This window comes from Panicum hallii, chromosome 1 (genome assembly GCF_002211085.1).
Source record: "Panicum hallii strain FIL2 chromosome 1, PHallii_v3.1, whole genome shotgun sequence".
Classification (NCBI taxonomy): Eukaryota; Viridiplantae; Streptophyta; class Magnoliopsida; order Poales; family Poaceae; genus Panicum; species Panicum hallii.
Window position 1 is genome coordinate 5,956,346 of NC_038042.1, and position 21,639 is coordinate 5,977,984.

Genomic DNA, 21,639 nt, shown 5'->3' on the forward strand with positions numbered 1-21,639 from the left:
TGGCGCCATGCCTTTTTTTCTCCCGAGCTCATGTGCCCTGTCACAACTCAACCAGTAGTCACTACCTCCGGCGAGGCCACTCCTCGTCACACGTCACGGTGCTAAGATGCCCTGCTTCGGCTCATCTTGCTTTTGGGTTCGTTTTTTTATTTGCTTAATGGCAAAAATAACCGTGCATTACAAAGAAACAACAAACTGGAGGAGTAATAAGGTGCTGTTACCCTGTTAGAGAAGATCTTGAGATAGTCGGTGAAAGTAATTCGTCGATGGAACTAATTCGTGTCCGATGAAAGGGTAGGTAAATAAAGAAATACAAGAGTACAGTGTTTCTAGTTCCACGTGATGGCATGATGCTGGTCATATTAATCCAAAACCATTTTATTATTATTTTAAATTAAAAAACATTTTATGTGTCGTTTTAATATGTACCCTTATCACTTTCTCCTGCTACAAATATACGCAGTTATTTGGCTGATCTTGTAAACTTGTTTTTTGTGAAGTGAAAACGTTAGCTGGACTTTCTTGTTAGCTCCTCGTTAACTCTGGGGGCATAAATGATGGCAATGCCTTCGACCATGGAAGTTGTGGCATGCATGCCTTTGGTTCTGACTAACCTGCTGGATTACTTCCACTGTTGGCTCGGTCTGATCAGTCACCAGCTTCCTTTTGCTTTGGGCCGTTGCATTGATGCATCGTGCTTAGTTTTGCTGTTAGAAGTGGTATTAAATTGATCCCAGGTGAGGTGGGCAATCCTTAAGCACAAAGAGCGATGATGGGGGCTCAGCATGGTGGTACATGCGTGCTGGTGCATGGTATTGCCGCGACGCACACAAAGATGAATCCATCCATGCATACGTGGCCCCCCTTGGTGCAATCATGATCGCCAAGAGTAAGCTTGGTCAAGTGCTCCTGGCTTTTGTGGGAAATCAAAGGTGGTGGCTCAATCATCAATGAGTTGGGATGCAATCATGCGGGCAGGTGGTGGCGATAGGATACCGAGTTGCACTACAGCTAACCAGGCCGTATGATCGCCCGCATTACTTATTTTTACCACCTTTTCGTGCGGTAAAATTAGGCTACTTTGACACTGCCTCGTCCACCGCAGGAGCTGCTACTCCCTTCGTCCAACATCTGTCGCCACCTAAGCAACAATGGCGGAGCTTTGACTCAAAATGAGAGGGGTGGATCAAGTGATAAAGGGGGGCGGATTAGCAATTTTACATGCTTAAATGGTAGAATTAAGCCTTTTTGCATAAATGCTGAAGTTAGCGTGATGTCATTCTTCTTATCAATAAAACCTACTCCACCAGTGTTATTGGCGCGCGGCCAAAGGGCAACGCGATTATGCAATTCGGCACGCCATGCGCGGAGGGCGCCGATGAGAATTTACTGCATTGCAGGGGAGATTTTTCTGGTCTCGGCCTTGGTGCTTAGAGCTTAGGCACAAATTATTACCGTCAATTAACGAAGGGAGTACTTGTCTTTTAAGACGGTTGGTGGCTTACCCTTGTGGCAAAAATTTGAGTCTGATCTTGAAAGAAAATATTGATGCAGAGCCCTTTCACTTGGCACAACTTTGCTCCTATTTTTGCTCCTCTTTGTGTATGTTAGTACGAGCAAAGGCAAGTTTTCTACCATTAATTCAGCATAAAATTGAAGGAGGCAAATCATATGATTTCAACAAAGAGTAGTATATAGAAAAGAGAAAAACTCATGTCTGTCCCATGGGAGTGCACAAATTATGCTTTTTTTTGCATTTATTTGCCTTTATTTAGAATTTCTTTTATAACTAACATCGGTTAATTAAGAGAGACATGCAAAGGTTATGCAAAATTTTTGTCGCGTCGAACGTTGGTCCTTGAGTGCAAAGGCAGGATAGAGTGCTCCTATGTTCACCAATGTACCGCCATCCTAGCACCTTGTTTTTGATGTGTTTGAATACGGGAGAGTATGTAATTCCAGCATTCTTTTTTTTGAAAATTAGCAATTACAGCATTTTGGAATTGGGCGGCGGCGGTGCTTATTCAAATTCAAACAACGCGGGTTGTAAAGTCCAAATGCGGAAAGAGAGCGAGAGAGGGGGGAAAAAAACAGAGAGCCGCGTGCCACGTCAGTGGGCGGCGCCTGGCCGCGGCTTTGGAATCGTCGACCACCTTTCGGCGCCCAACCGAACCGACCCCGACCCCCCGTGCGGTCACCGACTCACGGCTTCACCTCCCCACCACCCCACCTCGCCTTCCCCCTTCCTGCATCCATCCGGGCCGCCTCCTTCCCCCACAGGCCCCAGGTCCGGCCCTGTGCGCGCGGCGCTGCTTCCTGTGCCCCGGCTTTGGAGAGCGGGCCAGATCTGCATCAGCCGCCGGCAACCAGCGACCTCGCCCCCTTGCGCCACCCTCACCTCTCGCCGGCCGCCGCGCGAGCCCCGGCGCCATCTCCACGGTCCGTCCCCTCCCCCTCTTTCTCATCCTCCCCCCCTCAATCAGATTGAAATCTTCTCGGCATCCCTCCGCCGCGACCCCCTAGCTGGTTGCCGCCGGCGTGGGGGCTGAGATCCGTCCGTCCCGACCCGTGTCTGATTCGTGGTTCGCTGATTGGTATGCCGATCGCTCGTTTTGCACTGCGCAAGCTTTCTTTTCTTTTCCCGCTGGTACCCGGAAATCCAAATCTTTCGTCCTTGGATGGGTCGCTTGGTGTGTTGCGGATTTATGTGCTGCGCGGGTTGGGTGGTAATTTTGCTTTTTTGGTCCCCAAAACCTGATTTCCTGGGGGGTTCAGCCGGAGCCCCGTGGTCTCATGCTAGCCCGCCCCCCTGATAGTGTACGCTGTGCGATCACAAGTTATGATTGTAGTATTCTGCCGTAGATGTCCCGGAGGGAAGCGTGGTTAGCGCGTACAGCCATTGATTGGTTCCCCCGTTGGTACTGCAACATTGCTGCGCTGCTAGATCTCCATCCCATTTAATACTCCTGATTCGATCTCTACCTTAATCCCGAGGCATGAGGCGCCGAACACAGGCTGATTGAGGAGGGTTTTGAATGGTATGCATGCCCAGAATATGCCAATAATTATTTGGTTTTGCTGCATGGCAAGCGTCTGATTGTTGTCCTGCGGTACAGTTTGATGGCCTGGTCCTTGAAAGCCCTAGATGTTCTTCTTGTGTGCTAAATTCCTGGGCTAAGCTTCGTGCTTGATTTTGCTTTTGAAGAGATGCTGGAGGCAGACGAACCACTGCAATCATATTCCTTTTACTTTGGGTTTTAGTTTTTTTTATTGTTCCTTTCTGATTGTGAACATGATGGTTTATGCTTCATTCATTTGTCTCCTGCACAGCAGAAATGGCGGATGCGTGTTTCTCTACGCAGCTCATCGATGGAGATGGGGTCTTCAATGTCACCGGATTGGAGAACTTCATGAAGGAAGTTAGATTGGGTGAATGCGGGCTCTCATATGCTGTTGTATCAATAATGGGCCCGCAAAGTAGTGGTATGGGGTCTCTCCTTTCCATTGTTTCGATTCTGTTTACTGGATGCTTTCTTTTGTCTGATTGCACCGTCTTCCTCGTTTCTTGCAGGGAAGAGTACGCTTTTGAATCATCTTTTTCGCACCAATTTTAGGGAGATGGATGCTTTCAAAGGAAGGTATGCTGCTTGTTCTTTATATTTGTCAGTAGAAAGTTTCTTGCCTTTTGGTGCAGCCTGTTCTTGTGTAATTTGACTAGCATTTCTTGATATGTTCAGGTCACAGACTACCAAAGGTATATGGTTGGCGAAGGCCCAAAACATTGAACCATGCACCCTTGTAATGGACTTGGAAGGAACTGATGGAAGAGAGAGGGGGGAGGTAATAAAAATGAGCATACCTCCAATTTGGAGTGGTTTGAACTTGTGTTTACTAGGTCCCAAAAACCATACACGTAAACTTGCTTTGATCCCACAGCCTTTTTTTTTAAAAATAAAGGAACATATTGTTTTCCATTTCACATGTCTGGAGTATTCTGAACCTTGGTAGGGAATCTCATAAAGCCTGGTTGAGTTTTGCATGCAGCTTATAATCTTAAGCCTGTTAGCCCCTTCCTACTGACTTAAGATTTTTATGGATTTCAAGTGGAAGGACTCTGGCTTGTCGAATAAGCCTCATAATTTGATGCATGTTCTATCAACGCTTCATCTTTTAATACGCTGATATTTGCTGAAATTGACCCTTTCGATTGCTCATGGATGTCTAAGAGTTACATTTTGTGCTTTGGAGCCCTCACTACACATTGTGCTGTTGCCTAATTCATCTACCTAATATTTCAGGATGACACAGCCTTTGAGAAGCAAAGTGCTCTGTTTGCTTTGGCTGTTTCGGACATTGTGTTGATCAATATGTAAGTTTGTTTTCTGCTTGATGGTTGTTTGGCCTATTATTTTCCTGCCCAGTTGAGCAAATGTTTTGTTTTCCTTTCTAGGTGGTGCCATGACATTGGCAGAGAACAGGCTGCAAACAAGCCACTTCTGAAGACAGTATTCCAGGTAATGTTATGATTAATACTTCGATTTAACTTATTATCCTACTGTTTTGTTTATGCTTATTGTAAGTGGCATGTCAGGCATTGTATAACCCCAGGAATTGTTCTTTTGTGTAGGTCATGATGAGGTTGTTTAGTCCTCGGAAAACGACATTGTTATTCGTTATTCGTGACAAATCACGGGTAAGGGCTTGCTATTTTGCAATATAGACTGCTTAGAACTATGATACGCGCCGATCAACTACCAGTTTTTTTCCTTTTCAAATCGAATTGTTTGTATGCCAATTGATATCAGCTCTTTCTGGTTTCTAACAGACACCCCTAGAAAATCTTGAACCAATTTTAAGGGAAGATATTCAGAAGGTACGCTCTCACTTGATATTCTGTTTTATATCGCGCCATTTGTGTTTTCAGTGGCCTGAGCTGTTCTCATTTTTCTGCAGATATGGGATGCTGTTCCTAAACCCCATGCCCACAAAGAAACTCCTCTTAGTGAATTTTTCAATGTAAAATCCATGACTTGAATCTTTCAAAACATGCGTTATGCTGGAGTTATTAAATATCAAGTGCATTTTCCATTCCAGGTACAAGTTGTGGGGCTATCCAGTTATGAAGAAAAAGAGGAGTTATTCAAAGAGCAGGTTGGTGTATATAAAACGTAAATCATGAAGTGTGTGCTCATTACTGATGTTGCGAGGATTGTCTCTAAAAGCAAATCATCCTTTCTGTAGGTTTCTGATTTAAGAGATAGGTTTCAGCATTCTATTGCTCCTGGTGGACTTGCTGGAGATCGGCGTGGTGTTGTCCCAGCTTCAGGTTTTTCATTTAGTTCACAGCAATTTTGGAAAGTCATTAAGGAGAACAAAGACCTTGACCTGCCTGCTCATAAAGTGAGTATCGTCCATTGTTTTCCAATTTGAGCTATCAGTATCATGTATACTGACATCTTTTATCCTTCAATTCAGGTTATGGTGGCTACTGTACGTTGCGAGGAAATTGGTAATGAGAAAGTTGCCAGTTTTATAGCCGATGAGGTGATTATAATGCATACTATGCTTGATTTGTAGATCATTGATGCATGCATGCTCTGATTCTAAATGATCTTTTATTTGAAGGAATGGCAACAATTTGAGGAGGCTGTTCAACATGACTACTATCCTGGGTTTGGGAAGAAGATCAGCAGCCTTCTTGATAGATGTTTATCAGAGTGAGTTCATTAGTTTTCTTATAAGCAATCTGTTATCTTATTGTGGACGTCGTATTCCCATGGCTTAGAAAACTTTTTCGGCTTGTTACTTCCAATTGCCTACCAAAGTGTCTGGTTAAGGGATCCTGAATACTGGTCAGTTATAGTTCAGTTAGGTTAATTCTACCCAAGTATCTTCAAGAAAAAAAGGATCCAGCTAATTGCTGCAAAACAGCAGAGTCCAGTCCTGGGTCCTGGTTTGAGTCTCCTTGTCTATTCGGGTATCCCTTTTACTTATGCATACTTATTTCTTTGCAGGTATGACATGGAGGCTATTTACTTTGATGAAGGTGTCAGGAGCTCGAAAAGACAACAACTTGAGTCTAAACTATTGCAGGTCTCATCATTCTTTTGAATTTTATCTCAAACACACAAAATCCATAATAAGAAATAAATTGCCTCTCTCCCTAGTTAGTTAGAATCACCGCCTCTGTATATGGTTGTCCTCACTTGTTGATACTTCCATGAATCTTAATGTATGTTGTTTTTGGATGTGATAGTCTTCATGGGCAACTCGCTACTTTCTAGCACTATATGCTGGTATACACTGAAAATATAGTGAAAGTATCTTTGATGATGAGGATTTATTAAGGTCACCTTCATTTTGTCAATCTAGGTATAAGTTTTCATATTGTAATCAAAGTTCAAAACTTTTCACTAACTCATGTTCAAATCAACATAGTTTATATACAGAGGGTTAATCAACAGTTGCGAAGGTATTTATGGTGTAGGTCGCGAATCTATTAATATTGATGCTCATCTCCTGGGTATTTGGCATGTTTTTTAACAGTTTAATGGAAGAGTGGAAGCTTTTATAAGGAATTTGGAACCTAAATTGTGTCCTACAATGTTCTTGTCATCCATTTACCTTCCATGAGTTTTGTTGTTTTTCATAGATTTGCTTATATGATCCCAAGTTCCCAGCATGAATTTTGGCCTTTTTAATTTATTCTCTTGTGCTACTTCTTGTTTCATTATGTTGATGAAACCAATGCCTTTCTTGTCTCTATAGCTTGTCAATCCTGCCTATCAATCTCTTATGGGTCACTTGCGGACTAGAACTTTAGAAGCATTTAAGGAGTCCTTTGACAAGGCCCTAGAAAAGGAGGGATTTGCTGCTGCAGCTCGTGATTGTACTCAGACTGTCTTGGAGAAGTTTGATAAAGCATCTGAAGGTATGTTTTCAGGAACCTTAGTCATTACGACGTTGTTTCTTGTGTCGACTAGTTCTCTTCTGTAGAAATATACTTATGTTGATTACCTCTGGGCTATGTTGGAAACATTGATCTAGACTAGAAGCGCAAAGCAGTTTGTATAGTCTAGCATGGCACCGTCCTAGCCTAGAAGTGCACAGATTAACAACCCAGAACCCAGAAAATACTTGTTCCAGTCCGATCTTCCATGGGGACTAACCATTGTTATTGGATATTCCCTGGTGCTCTTCGGTCAGTTATTAAATCAATTTGGTCATTCCTAGTGTTCTCTGTTCATGTATGATAAATTTTCATTTAAATTCTTCAAATGGCCTGGTAAATTTCTGGTTCTGGCAAATGGTCTGATCAATTGAGACACTGTTGATCGCCTGAGGTAGCTGCATAGCTTAAAATGAGCATTAACACTAACTGTAATATTTGATAGCTACTTCTGGATTCAAAACTTTTCCCTAAACTGTTCTTTTCCACCCAAATCCATATCTTATTACATACATGCATATTCTTTGACAGATGCTGCTATTCAACAAGTGAATTGGGATACCTCAAAAGTGAAGGATAAGCTTAAACGTGACATTGAGGCACATGTAGCTTCAGTTCGAACTACTAAATTATCTGAAGTTTGTGCCAAATATGAGGTTGGTCCCAGTTTGGATTCATTTGTTTATGTCATGGTGCAGCACAGAGAATTCTTGTCTAATCTTAGATATGTTGTTTCAGGCACAACTTACCAAAGCTCTTGCAGAACCAGTCGAAGCTCTTCTAGATTCGGCCAGTGAAGATACCTGGCCAGCTATTAGAAAGCTTCTTCAACGCGAGACAAAAGCTGCTGTTCTAGGTCTTGAATCTGCTGTGTCATCTTTTGAACTCGATGAAGCAACTGAGAAAGAACTGCTTGCGAAGCTGGAGAAGCATGGAAAGAGTGTAGTTGAATCAAAGGCAAAAGAAGAAGCTGGGAGGGTCTTGATTCGCATGAAGGACAGGTGAGCTGTGCTCCATATGCACGAGTCACATAGATACAAGTATCTTCTGTGCTCAGACTAATCTGAAACAAATTTACACAGGTTCTCAACACTGTTCAGCCGAGATGCTGACTCTATGCCCAGGGTGTGGACAGGAAAGGAGGACATAAAAGCTATTACTAAAACTGCTCGTTCAGCTGTATGTCAAATGCTAATTTTAATTATATAATTGAAACATTAAAGAATTGTTAGGAGCTGAAGCATATTCATTCTACCATTTTTCTGCAGTCCATGAAGTTGCTTTCTACAATGGCTGCAATTCGGTTGGAGGAGGATGGTGACAACATTGAAAACACCCTCTCCCTTGCTCTTGTTGACGCTTCAAGGCCTGGGACTACAGATAGGAGTATCCAATCATCTGATCCACTTGCCTCCAGCTCATGGGAAACGGTATATGAAAGCTGTGTTTTTTATGTTTAGGTTTCTCTGGTGAAGCAACACTCAGTTTTTACTTAGCATTTTCTTTAAATACAAAGCATACGTTTTGCTGAAGAATGGGATTCACGAGCAGGTTCCCGAGGAGAAGACTTTAATCACCCCTGTGCAGTGCAAAAATTTGTGGAGGCAATTCAAAGCTGAAACTGAATATACTGTCACTCAAGCCATATCTGCTCAGGTATCTCCTCCACTTGATCCATTCCACCTGTTACCTGATATGTGCTGCCAAAACCTTTTGTAGCTGTCATCTCAAAGTCCTTTATTTTGTTTATTACTTCTGAAAATTTTGGGAAGTGGGTTTGTCCACTTGAATATACTGCATGACAAGATATATATATGCGCTAAGCATTTACTTTTACCTTGTTCAGGAAGCAAATAAGAGGAACAACAACTGGCTGCCACCTCCATGGGCACTTGCTGCAATGGCTATCCTTGGATTCAACGAGTTTATGACATTACTGAGGTATTTCTTTTGTCTGCAGAAACATCCATGAATGTCAGCTGTGATATTTTCACTTTCGACCTGGCTAAAATTTTTCACTTGAATAACAGGAATCCACTTTACCTGCTTGTCATATTTGTGGTTTATCTTGTTGGAAAAGCTATTTGGGTGCAGTCAGAAATTGGCAGAGAATTCCAACACGGATTTGTGAGTATTGAAATAACCCACTTTTCTGTTAAAACTCTTTTGGGCCAACTGAATATTTTAATCTGACTTCTTTATGCTTCCGCTGTCACACAGCTTCCTGCCATCCTTTCACTGTCAACAAAATTTGTTCCCACTATAATGAACATCCTGAAGAGATTAGCAGATGAGGGTCAAAGACCAGCAGGCCCAGAGAGGCAAAGAGAGATGGAACTCCAACCAAAATCCACAAGGAATGGTTCATACAGCAACGCGACCTCGGCAGGGTCATCCAGCGTAACCACTTCAGAGATCGGACCTGAATATTCAAGCCCTGTGGCGCAATGATCTAGCGGATCTTTAGCTTTTGGCCGAAAACCAACCCTAGTAGTTGAGGCTGCAAAATGGCTCCGAGCCTAGAGATGTGGCTGAGCCTAGGAGATTGAGGTGCCTTGCGGTTTTTGTAAGCTTGCCCTTCCCAAACACAGATGCACGGTGATGAGGTGGCCTTGGTCACCGCGGTTATTGAAGACTTCTTTTTGGGGTTGGGGGTTGTTTGTAAGAACACTGTAGAATAACTTTCATTTCATTTTTTGGATTCTGTAACATGATATATGATGGTTGTATAGAAGATTTTCCAGTCAGGCCAGGGGAAACACAGCAGTGCATTCTACACAATATAGTTGGCTGCATAGTTGTGAAGCATTGTAAATGTCTTGAAACTGCCATCCGATTGCCTTGTGTCACTAGTTCTGAAATAAAACAGACTGTGTTGCGTTTTCTTGACCTGTTTGCGATTGAATGTCCTCTTTAGGCTTGGCTTCTGCTGCTCTTTAGCACATTATTCTCAGCATGTTTTAGTTGCATCCCTGTGTGAATGCAGTTTGCAGTTCTCCTGGGCAAACCCAGTTTCTCCTTGGCAAAAGGGGAACAAATTGCTCGCTGGTTTACTTACCAATGATCAAATAAACAAGTAAACAGTGTTGAATAATGACTAAGAGGTTAATTCTAGATTTTCTTTTTCTTAATATTCAATCCTTGTGGTGGAATCCACCCACAAGTCCTCGACTTGGTACAGTTCTCATATTTTCTTATATTCTTTTAAAGATTCGACTAGTGTTATTTTTTTAGTGGTAGGTGACGTAGTCGTCTTTAGCAAGGTATTTGAGGTGACTTTATCAATTTTAAGATCCGATGATTTAGTCTTTTGAAGATGCTCATAATGCTCAAAATCCAGAAATTACAATGAACCTCGGAAAACAACTCATCCATCATCCTTGGTTCTATGTTACAAGCATTTATCCCCTTCTAAGATGACTTGCATCTGTTAGGTAGTGATCAACTCTAAGCATGTGAAAATTAACTAGCCTAATCATATTGACACCAGCGTAACCGTGTCTTGCCATCGGTGAAGTAGGTTGTCGCAGCCAGGATCGGTCAGGGAAGAGATTGCACGGCATGTTTGTGAGGACTGAGGAGGAAGTGGCCGTGCACGAACGATTTCCCAAGCATCGTGTAATGGCCCTAAAATCGGCTTTCGAACTTGTGGGTTTCAATTCCCTAATCAGAGCGCCGTACACCTCTCTTGCGCTCCTTTTGCGGTTGCTTTAAAGAAATTTCCGTACAGGACTGGCTTTGTTTATTGAACATAATTACATGTTTGATATTGGCACCATGACACTAAGACATCCTGCTTTTATATAGGACATCTGAGGATGTGGAAAGACCATTACGCCCTTGGCTTTGCTTTGCAAGAACCCTTGAAAAATACTCTAGAAAAGTCACAATTCTCCAAGCAATTAGAATGAATTATAATCTCCATGCATGGAGAAATGTAGCAGCCGTAATAAGGTTATTCTTCTTTATTCAAAAACTGTAGCACATGACGAATCTTCAATCTCGGTATCGCACTTGCTTATTCAAGTAAACATTGAGCGGCATCATCGCATGGTGATCGTGAAAATTACGTGCCCGTGCCCTGGCCGGAGCAGCCTTCCGGCGGGCAGATGGGCGGCCGGCAGAACGGCCGGCGGCAGACCGGGCGGGGACGGAAAGGGCTCCTCGGAGCCGGAACTGCAGAGTCAAACAGGAGAGTCCGTCAGCCCGCTCCAGCTTGACAACGGCAAACAAGCTTGGCGTGGCGACTCACCGTGAGGGGCGCCGACCGGCGGCGGAGGGAGTGAAGACGGTGGCGGCGGCGGCGGCAGGACGTGCCGGCAGAGGCAGCCGCCGCCGGCCGCCAGCCAGAGCGCCGCGGCGAGCCACGCGAGCGCCAGGAGGCGGGGACGCACGGCCATCTTGGTCGGTCAGCTTGTCATGCCGGCCTTGGGAGCTCCCGCGCAGCGTCACTTTATAGGGCAGGCACCATCGCTCTCGCGTTCGATCGAAGACATCACCCCAGCGCTCCGCTGCATGCGCGTCGGCAAGTTTTTCCAGGTCGGAGTCCGCCGCGTTTGCCGGGCAACTCACGTCGAGAAGAATACGAACCATTGTTCTTCTGACTACAAATCTAGTCGTGGAATCATGCATGTTTCGACTCGGCTGCATTGGTCAGAACATTGGACACGCTCGAGCGCAGAGGCCATGCCCACTGCCCACAAGCTCTGTTCACGAGTGCTACTCCATTCCTGCACGGCATGGAGGATGCAGAGAGCAGAGGACAGCCGCGGCGCGATCGGAAGGTTCAGATCAAAGATGGCCAATCGTCGTGAGTTTTTTCTTTATTTTAAAAAAAATCCAACCGAATCGTTTTGCATGTTCACATATCTCTCCGGATACATCATGCATAATTTAGCTACTCAAACGACTGCGATTACCGGTGTGAAGAGCACTGGAAGCTAGCGACGACCGGCGAGGTCTTGGTCATGGCGTGGAGAAAATTGGTGCTCTGCTCTGCTATTTCCGAGAAAAACTGACCAGACTTTCTGGTCGGGCTCTCCAGTTCCAGTCTACAAAGTTCATAGTTGATACAAAGTTCCAGCTCACAGCAACACAAATTTTTAGACCAAAGACCCTCTTCGGTCCTGCTTATATTGAAAGCGAAAAGCGTTTTGCTGGGTACCAGCTTACAAGGTTCAGCGCACGGAGCAAAGCTCACAGAACAGAGAACACCACCAACAAAGAAACAAGGGAGAGCTGATGCAGCAGCTGAAACACCACACACACCGGTAAAACAAGTCTGAACTACCACAGGGAAGCGAAAAAAGAAGAAAAAAGAGGCTAGCAAACTTCCTCAACATCAAACGTCATCACAGCATCTGGAGCCCTTCCTTCAACTTCACCACCATTTGCTCCCTTCTCTCCTGGTCCTTCGGCGGCTTCATCTTCCACCAGTGCTGTAAAAAAACCCACTATTCTGTAAGCTAAAACATCCCACCAAAATCTGGTCTGGCAGCCACCACCCAACTGGACCGCCCTTCCAAATTGGTACCAGTTCTTGACCTTCAACAACCCTTGCCAGAACTGCGAGGTGTTTCGATTCTCTTTCTGGAAGAAACCCTTCTCCCCTAGGTATTTTTTCCGCAATAACTGAAATACAGGGGCTGGCCTCTCCGCTCTTAATCCTAAAGATCTATCTAGACAGTAACGCTGTGTTCATCGCTCTAGTGTCAATGAAACCGAGCCCTCCAAATTCCTTCGGTGGGTGCCTTCGTGCAGCCAGTAAACACCCATCATATACATGGGAATGCTAGTAAGGCTGGTATTCAGAAGGACCATCTTCCCCCCCAAAAGAGAGTTGACCACACTTCCAGGTCTCAAGCCTCCTCTCTACTTTGACTGCTGGTTCGCTGAGCTCCTCCTCGGTCAACCTATCCTTGTCAATGGGAATACCTAAATATTTCATGGGGAAGGACCCAGTCTTACAGTTGAAAGCACTAGCAATTCTCGACGAGGTCTGACCGTCACACCCCACCATAAACACTTCACTCTTACTGTAATTGATGCGGAGACCCGACATTTCCTCAAAGCAAAATAGGATGAACTTTAAATTGATGATGCTCGCCTTCGAGTTTTCAGCAAAGAGGACAGTGTCGTCCGCATATTGTAGATGTGCCAGACCCCCCTCAACTAGTTCTGGAACTACCCGGTAGTAAGACCTTCCCGCTTAGCTCGGTTTAGGATTTCAGCAAGCGCATCCCCGACCAGATTGAAGAGGAGAGGGGAGAGGGGGTTGCCCTGCCTCACCCCTTTGTAACTTCTGAAGTAATCACCCAATTCACCATTGAGGTTGATGGCAACTCATCCACCCGACATTGCTTGCATCACCCAACCAATCCACTTTTCATGAAAACCTTTCCTAGCCATCACTTCTTCCAGAAAAACTCCACCCAACCTTATCTTACGCCTTTTCAAAGTCGAGCTTGAGCACAATTCCCTCTCTCTTCTTTGTTTTCAATTGGTGCAGTACTTCATGTAGCATTACCACCCCATCTAAGATATTCCTATTTGGAATAAAAGCTGTTTGGCTTGGACTGATCACTCTATCTGCAATTCTGGTTAGCCTGACAGTCAGCACCTTGGTAATGATTTTTATATTACATTCAGGAGGCATATCAGTCTGAATTGTTTTATGTTGGCGGCCTCTTTGACCTTCGGGAGAAGAGTAATAATCCCATAGTTCAGCCTTACCAGATCCAACTCCCCCCTATGCAGTGAATTCAGCATCTCAAGCACCACATGTTTAACTTGGCCCCAAAACTCCTTGAAGAACAAGGTGGAGAAACCATCCGGGCCCGGGGCCGTATTGTTTTCATTTCCTTGACTGCTTGTTCAAGCTCCTCCATCGAAAAAGGCCTAACCAGAGCTTCCTTGTCTGCCTCCGAAACTCTAAAAGCATCCCCGAGAAGTCGTCGGCCAGATGTATTGTGGCCCTCCGGTTCACTGCCAAACAAACCCTTAGTAGTAATCAGTTATATGCCTTTTCAGCTCGTGTGTTTCCGAGATCATTCTGTCTCTCTCCTCCAAGCACTTGATTGTGCATTTCCGCTTCGCGACCCCATGAAAATAGCCAGTATTCGCATCCGCCTCTAGCAACCAACGCTCCCCGCCTCTTTTCTGCCAAAAGATTTCCTCATGTTTGTAGATTTCTAAGAGCCTATCCTCAAGTTGATATCTGGCAGCCCACTCCTCCGGCAGTAAATCCCTTACTTCAGCTTCTCTATCCCAATGCTGTATATTCAGTAAAAGATTTTGTTTAAGACTCTTTTGTTCACCACCTACATTTGCACCCTAGCCTTTCAGAGCTTTCCGCAAGCAGCTGGACACTTTATGCCAAAAATCCAGCACATAGATTTCAGAACGTTGCGGCCACTTTCGCAGCAACCACTCATGGAACCCCTCCTGCAGCAGCCAGGACGGCTCAAAGCGAAAAATCTTAGCTCTGCTTTTACAATCTTCCCCCGAGTCAAGAAGGAGAGGGTTGTGGTCCGAGCCAATTCTGGTTATGACTTGGACCGTCGCCAATGGATACAGCGCCTCCCAATTACCAGACACTAGGATTCTGTCAAGCACCACCCTGATAGGAATTTCTTGATTGTTTGTCCAGGTAAAACGCCCCCCAATCCTGTGCAACTCCCTCAATTCTGAGTCAGCTATGAAGTTGTTGAAAGCAGCCACCCATCGAGGAGAAATTCCTCCCGTTGATTTCTCTCTAGCATCTCTGACAAGGTTGAAATGGCCACCCAACATAATGGCATCAGCCCCACCCTCCACAATCAGAGATAATTCCTCAAGGAAAGCAGGCCTCCTACTATCCAGCACAGGCCTATAGACATTTCACTAGCTCCCAACAGTGACCCAAGTCCTTGTGATAGATAGTAACACTCTGGGAAAAAGATCTGCTCACCTCATTGATTAGCTCAAAGCAATCCTCCTTAATACCAAGAAGCATACCACCAGAATGGCCAACAGCTGGAATCCAAGCCAAGACCACTTGAACACAAACCCCCTGCACAGGCCCTCCAATTCCCTGTCGGTGAAGGACTTTTTGATAGTTTCCTGCAGACAAATACCATCCACCTGAGTTTGAGCTGCTCTCCCTCTGCTGTCCAGATTGTTCCCGTTTCCTGCCATCATCAAGAACATGGTAGGCAGATTTCACCGAGAACAAACCCTTTTTATCATAGTGCCAAGCCAATAAATCCTCCATGCTATTCTTGACCGGGATTCTGAGAATGCGCTGCACATCGTCTTCCCAAAACACAGACTTTTATCAGTTGGCTGTCCCACGCGCCACTAACCGGGTCAATCAACTCAGAAACTCAGGACAGATGAGGTCAAATGAGTTTAATTGGAAAAATATTTGGAAACTAAATTGTCCACCGAAGATTAGACACTTTTTCTGGAGGTTTACTCATAACAGCCTGCCACTCAGACGAAACATTGCTAGGAGGGGAATGGACATGGGGGCATTGCTTCCTGAAGTGTAAGCATGCCCGAGAATGCTGGAAGATATCAGGCTCAAGCTTTAATTGTGATATGCCGTCAGCCAAGGAAGTTTCTGCACATATCCTAGCGTTGAGAGAAGAAAAGAAGCTTCTGACCATAGGTCTTCTTTGGTCATGGTGGAATGCTCACAACGAGGCCAATGTGGGGGAGCAGCGGGATTCAACAGAGGAGATCATCTATAGAGCCCGAGTGACGCTGCTTCCGTCTGCACGCGATACGGGGGATGTTGCTCCAAAGAGCAAACAACGTGTTTGGAAGGCACCGCCGGAGGGTGTGTGGAAAATCAATGTGGATGGATCAGCTGGTGATGCATCAGCTGCTGGAGTGGGCTGCATTGGTGTGGTGACGGAGGCGCTGTGCGCTGAGGCACATGCATGCATTGCTGGTCTCCATGCAGCGCCAGATTGGGGCACGCAAAATGTTATACTGCAGACGGACTCGCAGATCTTGGTGAAGGCGCTGCAAACGTGAGGCGAAATTTCTTATGGCTACCACGTTCGCTTCGTCTAGTGTGATTCATGTTTCTCGCTTGTGTAATTCAGCTGCTCATGAAGTGGCCGGTCTAGGTCGCAGTCGGGACCCGGACCATCCGACTGTTTGTTAGGATGGATCCCCTCCCTGTTTCAGCAATGAACATTTTGGCTCGCGATTCGCCTGGGCCTGGGGGTTCTGAATAAAGCAGCGAGACTTGAGATCGAAAAAAAAAATACCATCCACCTGGTATTTCTGCACCAGCTCCACCAATTGGGATCTCCTGCCTTTTTGACCCAAACCCCTAATGTTCCACACTAAGATCCTCATTCAGGAACCTGTTTTTCTTTTTCCAGTCCCCACACGTCGGGGGCCTCCCCCTGCAAAACGTCGCCATGCGGGGCCGCAGGAGGATGCGCCCGCCCACCGTCTTCGTCCGCGCCTGCCTCGCCGGCCTCGTGCGGAGGCTCTTCGAGGTCCACCGCGCCATGGACCGGTCCGACCTCAACCACAAGCTCGTGCCGCTCGAGGTCGGGGGTGGAGTGCGAGCTCCGCTGGGACCTCAGGGCCAGGTCGTTCAGGACCTACCACGTCGTGCCCAGCCAGGTGAGAAGGACGGTAATTGGAATCGATTCTTCGTACGATTCTCTGTGTTCTTCAGTGAACTGTGAGGATCACTCCTTGCAATGTTTGCGTGGAATTTGAATCATGTGATGTGATGTGTGTGTAGGGGTATGTAGATATACAAGCTGAAGCATAAGCTCAAGGACGAGTATGCTGGCCTCCCAGGAAAGAACTCAGCAGTCTCAGAAAGTCAGGAGTTGAGGTCTGTTTGTCTTGCCTGCAGGATATTGAAATGGAATTTGAGTTCAGTCCTTGTACAAATTGTTGATGTTGTATGCAATCGTTGACCAATTCACAACTTGCAGATCACGAATACAGTCTCGACACCTGAGATTGCTTTCACGGGAGATACAATGTCGGATCTCATCCTTGATCCTGAAAATGCAGATGTGCTGAAGGCGAAAATTCTTGTGGTTGAGGTATGGCTTCTTATCAGTGACCATTTTTAATGCACTAGCAGTAGCAACCGTTGTTAAAAGTATGTTCCACTTCCTCTCTGAATGTCTTATCTTCTGTTCTGTTTTTTCCCCTTATGAGTTCTGGTTTTGTTCCTACGTTTAATATACTCAACTCAATGTCTTCTGCAAATTTCAGAGTACATATATTGATGACTCGAAATCAATTGAGGATGCAAGGGAAAAAGGGCACACTCACTTGTCTGAGGTTATTCCCTACTCTGTTTATTCAAGTTTTGAAAATTTTACTTCTTATTGACCCTTAACTGTGTTTGGCGTTGCATGCAGATAGCGAGTCTGTCTGACAAGCTTGAAAACAAAGCTATTCTACTAAATCACTTTTCGAACCGTTATTCTGCAGAGGTGAGCTAATACATACCTATTACTTCTGTTATCTTTTACTGAATTGCTTTGGCTCTACATGACATTTGTTCTGTTCTTCATGTCCATTCACTGTTGCTACTATTGCTGATATTGTTTACATTTTCATATAAATACTCTTGTTATAAGTCGATTTCTGCATTAAAAAAAACTAAACCTTGTGACTGCTCTGTTTTCAGGACATTGATGCAGCAATCAACAGATTGCCACCATCTCTCCGAAGCAGAGTTCATGCATTGAAGGAAGGCTTCTAGAGTTCTTTCCTTTTCCGAAGGAGAGTTCCTGCATTGAAGGAAGGCCTCTAGAGTTCAGCAATGAAGACTTTTGGATGAGATCTTTTGGGCATTTTGGCGAGGTCGCTGTACCGGCTACATCGCAGTTTATATAAGGCTTTTTTTTTCATTTGTCGGTACTCGAGACCATGAGATTTGAGACAGTGAAATCAAATAACATGTGAAATAGCCTCCCTTCTAATTTCCAAACAGCAAGATACGTGAATATTATGTTTATATTTGAAAAAAAATCACAAACACCAGTGGTTCATGTTGTACAACCTGTTTACATAGTCTTTCAAAGAAAAAGAAAATACAACCTGTATACATAGAACGACCTGGAACAGAAACAACCCCTACTTCTCTGAAAATAATCAAACTCTACTATTAACAATTCCACAAAAGGGGGTGAAAAACTTGAAGGCAAGTGGTTAGCAGAAAATTAAAGCCCGGCTACCCTCCACTCTACGTGCATCCTTGCTTTCTTCCATGTTTGCAAGAAGCACAGAGAGCCATGATTTCGGTCGCTCCTATCTCCCGATTGACCCTGCCCGGCGATCAGATCAGCACGGCTTGCCGGGGCTGCACTCCAAGGTGCCGGAGTTGCGGGTGAGCCTGGTGACGTAGGAGCCTGGCTTGGGCTTGACCCAGTCGTCCTTCTTCACCTTCCTCGGGACCGCGCCGCCGGACGGCTGGAAGACGGCGCCGTTCATGAAGAGGTCGTTCTCCGTGTGCCACACCCAGTTCTTCCACACGCCCTCGTCGGCGTAGTGCTTGGTGATCTGCACATGAAGAGTTCATTGTTAGATGATCGATCTGTATCATCATCATAGCAACTAAAAGGAAACAAAAGAGAGAAAGAATTCGCCGCCATTACCACTTTGGCTGCTATGTTTGGCGGTGCAATATATCGGTTGCCCTGGCTGATGATGGTTGGTGCGTTGCTGCCGCCGATGGCGTACATGAGCCAGTGCGTGTAGTCGTTGTTGACGACGTGGAAGAAGCCCCATCGGCAGCGCGGCATCCGCTGCACGAGCCCCCTGCCGAAGTGGTTGAAGGCGACGGTGATCTGCATCACCTGGTCCTGCGGGTACGAGTCGCTGGCGCCGAAGAGCATCACGTCGTTGTGGTTGGTGAAGTGGCAGTTGGAGATGGTGACCCCCGTGGAGCTCTGCACCACGTCCACCAGCCCGTCCTCGCAGTTGGACATGGAGATGTGGTCGATCCACACGTTGGTGGCGCCGAACAGCGAGATGCCGTCGCCGTCGGCCTTGGTGCGGGGGCCCGTGTGCGTCGGCGAGTCCCGCATCATCCCGCCGGCGGTGTGCTTCACGTCGTGCACGTGGAGGTTGTGGATGATCACGTTCCGCGCGAATTGCACCGTGATGCCGCCGCCGTTGGCGATGTGCACCTGCGCGCCGCGCCCGTCGATGGTCTTGTCGCTGCTCACCAGGAGCTCCTGCGTGAGCTCGATGATCATGGACCGCGCGAAGGTGATCCACAGCGGGCCCGTCTGGATGGCGCCCCACCGGAGCGTGCCGGGCCGCGGGTTCAGCACGTCGACGTCGCCGGGGTCGGTCACGATGTAGATCTTGCCGCCGAGCCCGCCGGTGGCCAGGTGCCCGAAGCCCCGGGCGCACCGGGCCATCCGCTGCCGGTCCGTCGCCCAGTCCTTGCGGCAGCGCCAGCACTTGTCGATCGGGTTCGTCGCCTTGCACGGCCCGCCGGACTTGTTCTTCTTCTTCTTCTTCTTCTCCCCCATCTCGCGACGCAGGCTGGTCGCCCGGTGGACGGCGATGTTGAAGCTGTTGGTGACGTTGTAGGGGTCGGGCCTGTACGCCTCCCTCGCCGACGCCTCGGCCAGCTCCTTGCGCTTCTGCCAGTGCTCGTCGAGGTCGGCGATGCCGGCGCTCGACGCGGCGGCGGACGCCAGGAACGCCGCGGCGACGAGGAGGAGCGAGCCGGGGCGGCTCCACCGGAGCCTCTCCATTATATATATGTACTCTCTCTAATAAATAAATGTATATATATATATCTTCTCTACCTCTTCGTCCGACTATTTTGTGTTACCTGATACAAAATGGATAATTTGTGTTCTTGGAAAGGGCCATTGGGTTCTTCTTTATTGGTAGAATTGGTAGTTCAGAAGAGAGAAAGAACCCAAGCTCGCGAGGATGGTTGGAGAGGGAAATATAAGGAGGGAGCAGTGGTATTATTAGGAGGAGAAGGTGAGGCGAGCCACACTCCTCGGCCAAGGAGTGCTGCAGGTGTTTCTGTGTGCTTGGTTGCAAGGTTGACGGAGAGGAGTTTTCCCACGTGTACACGTGTAAAGCCGGGAAGAAAAAGGCACGTCATTCCATTTTCTATTCTGGTCTCGCCTTGTTGAGAGAGAGAGAGAGGGGGGGCCTATGGACTTATAGAGGAACAAGAACTACAGACTAGGTCACCCGAATGTCTTCCATTGTAGGCTTGTGAGACTGCACCAAGTTCTTCTCCTATAGCACTAAAGGCTAATATACATTAAAATTTGGGGTTATCGTGTTCTTGCCCCTACATTGAAATCCAATTGTGATTTTACTTTCGTTTTTTGTCGGTTTGTGATTTTATCCTTACTTTTTGAATTTGAAGATCCTGATTGCTCCTACTCCGTGAACAGCATGTAACGGTGTCAAATGAGCTGGGAGAGGACAAGTTTGCCCTTGCAAATGAGCTGGGAGATGTTGAACAGCATGTAACGGTGAGAGAGAGAGAGAGAGACGAATTAAGGTTATGGACATACGGTTATAATTTTGGTTGAAAGTCAGTGAAAATTAACATGTGAATACGACGCCATGATAGGTGCTGAGATATTGTTAGAGTTGAGTGATCAAAACTCAATCATAAAGGAAAACATATGCATCACAAATATATACAGATAATCATAGATAGCAGTAGCATGTAGACAAAGAACACCAACGTTTTATGTAAAAAGCTCCCAAATCATGATAAGAACCACAAACTAGGCCATCTGAATGTCTTCCACTATATGCTTGTGAGACTGCACCAAGTGTCCAAGTTCTCCAAGCACTAAAGGCTAACATACATAAAGGTTTCATCATCTTAGACTTCAATGACAAGATATAGGGTTACTAGACAGAACTTATGTGCCCCTGAAGCTTGGTAACCTTGAGAGCGAATCCTTCTCGCTCTCTTGTAAGATCTCATCTCCTATATATCACCTTATTCTCCCTCTTGTTTCTTCTCTCTTGGATGCTCTCTCTATTTTCAAGAATTAGTTGAAACTCATCCTTAGGGATGAAAATGAAAATGGTAATTTCTGATTTTCGAGGATCGTTTTCAAAATTTTACCATTTTTAAAGCTAAACGAAAATGAAAATAATTATCAAAATAATAAAAACGAAAATGGTAAAATAATATGGAAATGGAAACAAAAGTGATTTGGGCGTCTCCCGATCGTTTTCGAGAAATATCACATTTTTTCAATATTCTACCGTATTTTACCGATAGAAATACCGTATTCACGAACACATCCTTGCTATCTTCATTTTCAGAGAGTCATATCCATATTTTTAGAGTCATGACCCATGTATCCTAACTCTAACCTACAATCTAGTTGACCTGAATTCATGATGACTATGGATAGTTTTATTGATGATGGGATTAATATCTAAACTTTTAGTACTATAAAATAAGACACATATCATGTATTGTTGGATACTTGGATTAATATGTTAATCATTGGTACTTTGTGTATGAGATGTGTCAAGTCATATGGTTAGTGTTGTGCTCTATGGTTTGATATGTTTATCATTTTTGAAATATCGTTTCAATGGGTTTCGATCGTTATCGATGGATTCTCAATCGTATATTTTCATTTTTAAAATTACCGTAATACCGATGCCATTTACATTTCCAATAATATCGTTTCGTTTTCGAT

The 21,639-nt window shown here is 45.5% G+C and overlaps 2 protein-coding genes and 1 pseudogene across 3 annotated transcripts; 2 read left to right on the forward strand and 1 right to left on the reverse strand.

Moving 5' to 3' along the window:
* The first annotated feature begins 2,170 nt into the window (after positions 1 to 2,170).
* LOC112888767 (protein ROOT HAIR DEFECTIVE 3) lies at positions 2,171 to 9,838 on the forward strand. Of its 2 annotated transcripts, none has more exons than XM_025955097.1 (23): positions 2,171 to 2,439; positions 3,331 to 3,483; positions 3,572 to 3,638; positions 3,738 to 3,840; positions 4,299 to 4,369; positions 4,451 to 4,514; positions 4,628 to 4,693; positions 4,826 to 4,873; positions 4,954 to 5,016; positions 5,095 to 5,151; positions 5,242 to 5,400; positions 5,476 to 5,544; positions 5,626 to 5,717; positions 6,015 to 6,093; positions 6,769 to 6,931; positions 7,481 to 7,605; positions 7,688 to 7,950; positions 8,032 to 8,128; positions 8,218 to 8,379; positions 8,501 to 8,605; positions 8,796 to 8,890; positions 8,980 to 9,076; positions 9,170 to 9,838. In XM_025955097.1, exons 2-23 carry the CDS (start codon positions 3,336 to 3,338, stop codon positions 9,398 to 9,400), a joined length of 2,424 nt encoding a protein of 807 aa, XP_025810882.1. In that variant the 5' UTR covers positions 2,171 to 2,439; positions 3,331 to 3,335; the 3' UTR covers positions 9,401 to 9,838. The 2 variants fall into 2 exon arrangements, with proteins under 2 accessions (XP_025810882.1, XP_025810877.1); XM_025955092.1 differs by having other exon boundaries at positions 2,304 to 2,439; positions 3,334 to 3,483.
* Positions 9,839 to 15,529: 5,691 nt separating this feature from the next.
* On the forward strand, positions 15,530 to 17,813 carry LOC112885522 (annotated as a pseudogene).
* Positions 17,814 to 17,949: 136 nt separating this feature from the next.
* LOC112902295 (pectate lyase-like) lies at positions 17,950 to 19,802 on the reverse strand. Its single transcript, XM_025971302.1, has 2 exons — positions 18,580 to 19,802; positions 17,950 to 18,484 (listed from the first exon to the last, which is right to left on the reverse strand). Exons 1-2 carry the CDS (start codon positions 19,690 to 19,692, stop codon positions 18,266 to 18,268), a joined length of 1,332 nt encoding a protein of 443 aa, XP_025827087.1. The 5' UTR covers positions 19,693 to 19,802; the 3' UTR covers positions 17,950 to 18,265.
* Between the last annotated feature and the right edge of the window lie 1,837 nt (positions 19,803 to 21,639).

Excerpts from the sequence above, each read along its gene's own strand:
- LOC112888767 (XM_025955097.1), top strand. The coding sequence starts at position 3,336 with ATGGCGGATGCGTGTTTCTCTACGCAGCTCATCGATGGAGATGGGGTC. Across the intron at positions 4,694-4,825 it reads TTATTCGTGACAAATCACGG|ACACCCCTAGAAAATCTTGA; the intron begins GTAAGGGCTTGC and ends GGTTTCTAACAG. Across the intron at positions 8,380-8,500 it reads CCTCCAGCTCATGGGAAACG|GTTCCCGAGGAGAAGACTTT; the intron begins GTATATGAAAGC and ends ATTCACGAGCAG.
- LOC112902295 (XM_025971302.1), bottom strand. The coding sequence starts at position 19,692 with ATGGAGAGGCTCCGGTGGAGCCGCCCCGGCTCGCTCCTCCTCGTCGCC. Across the intron at positions 18,485-18,579 it reads CAAACATAGCAGCCAAAGTG|ATCACCAAGCACTACGCCGA; the intron begins GTAATGGCGGCG and ends CTTCATGTGCAG.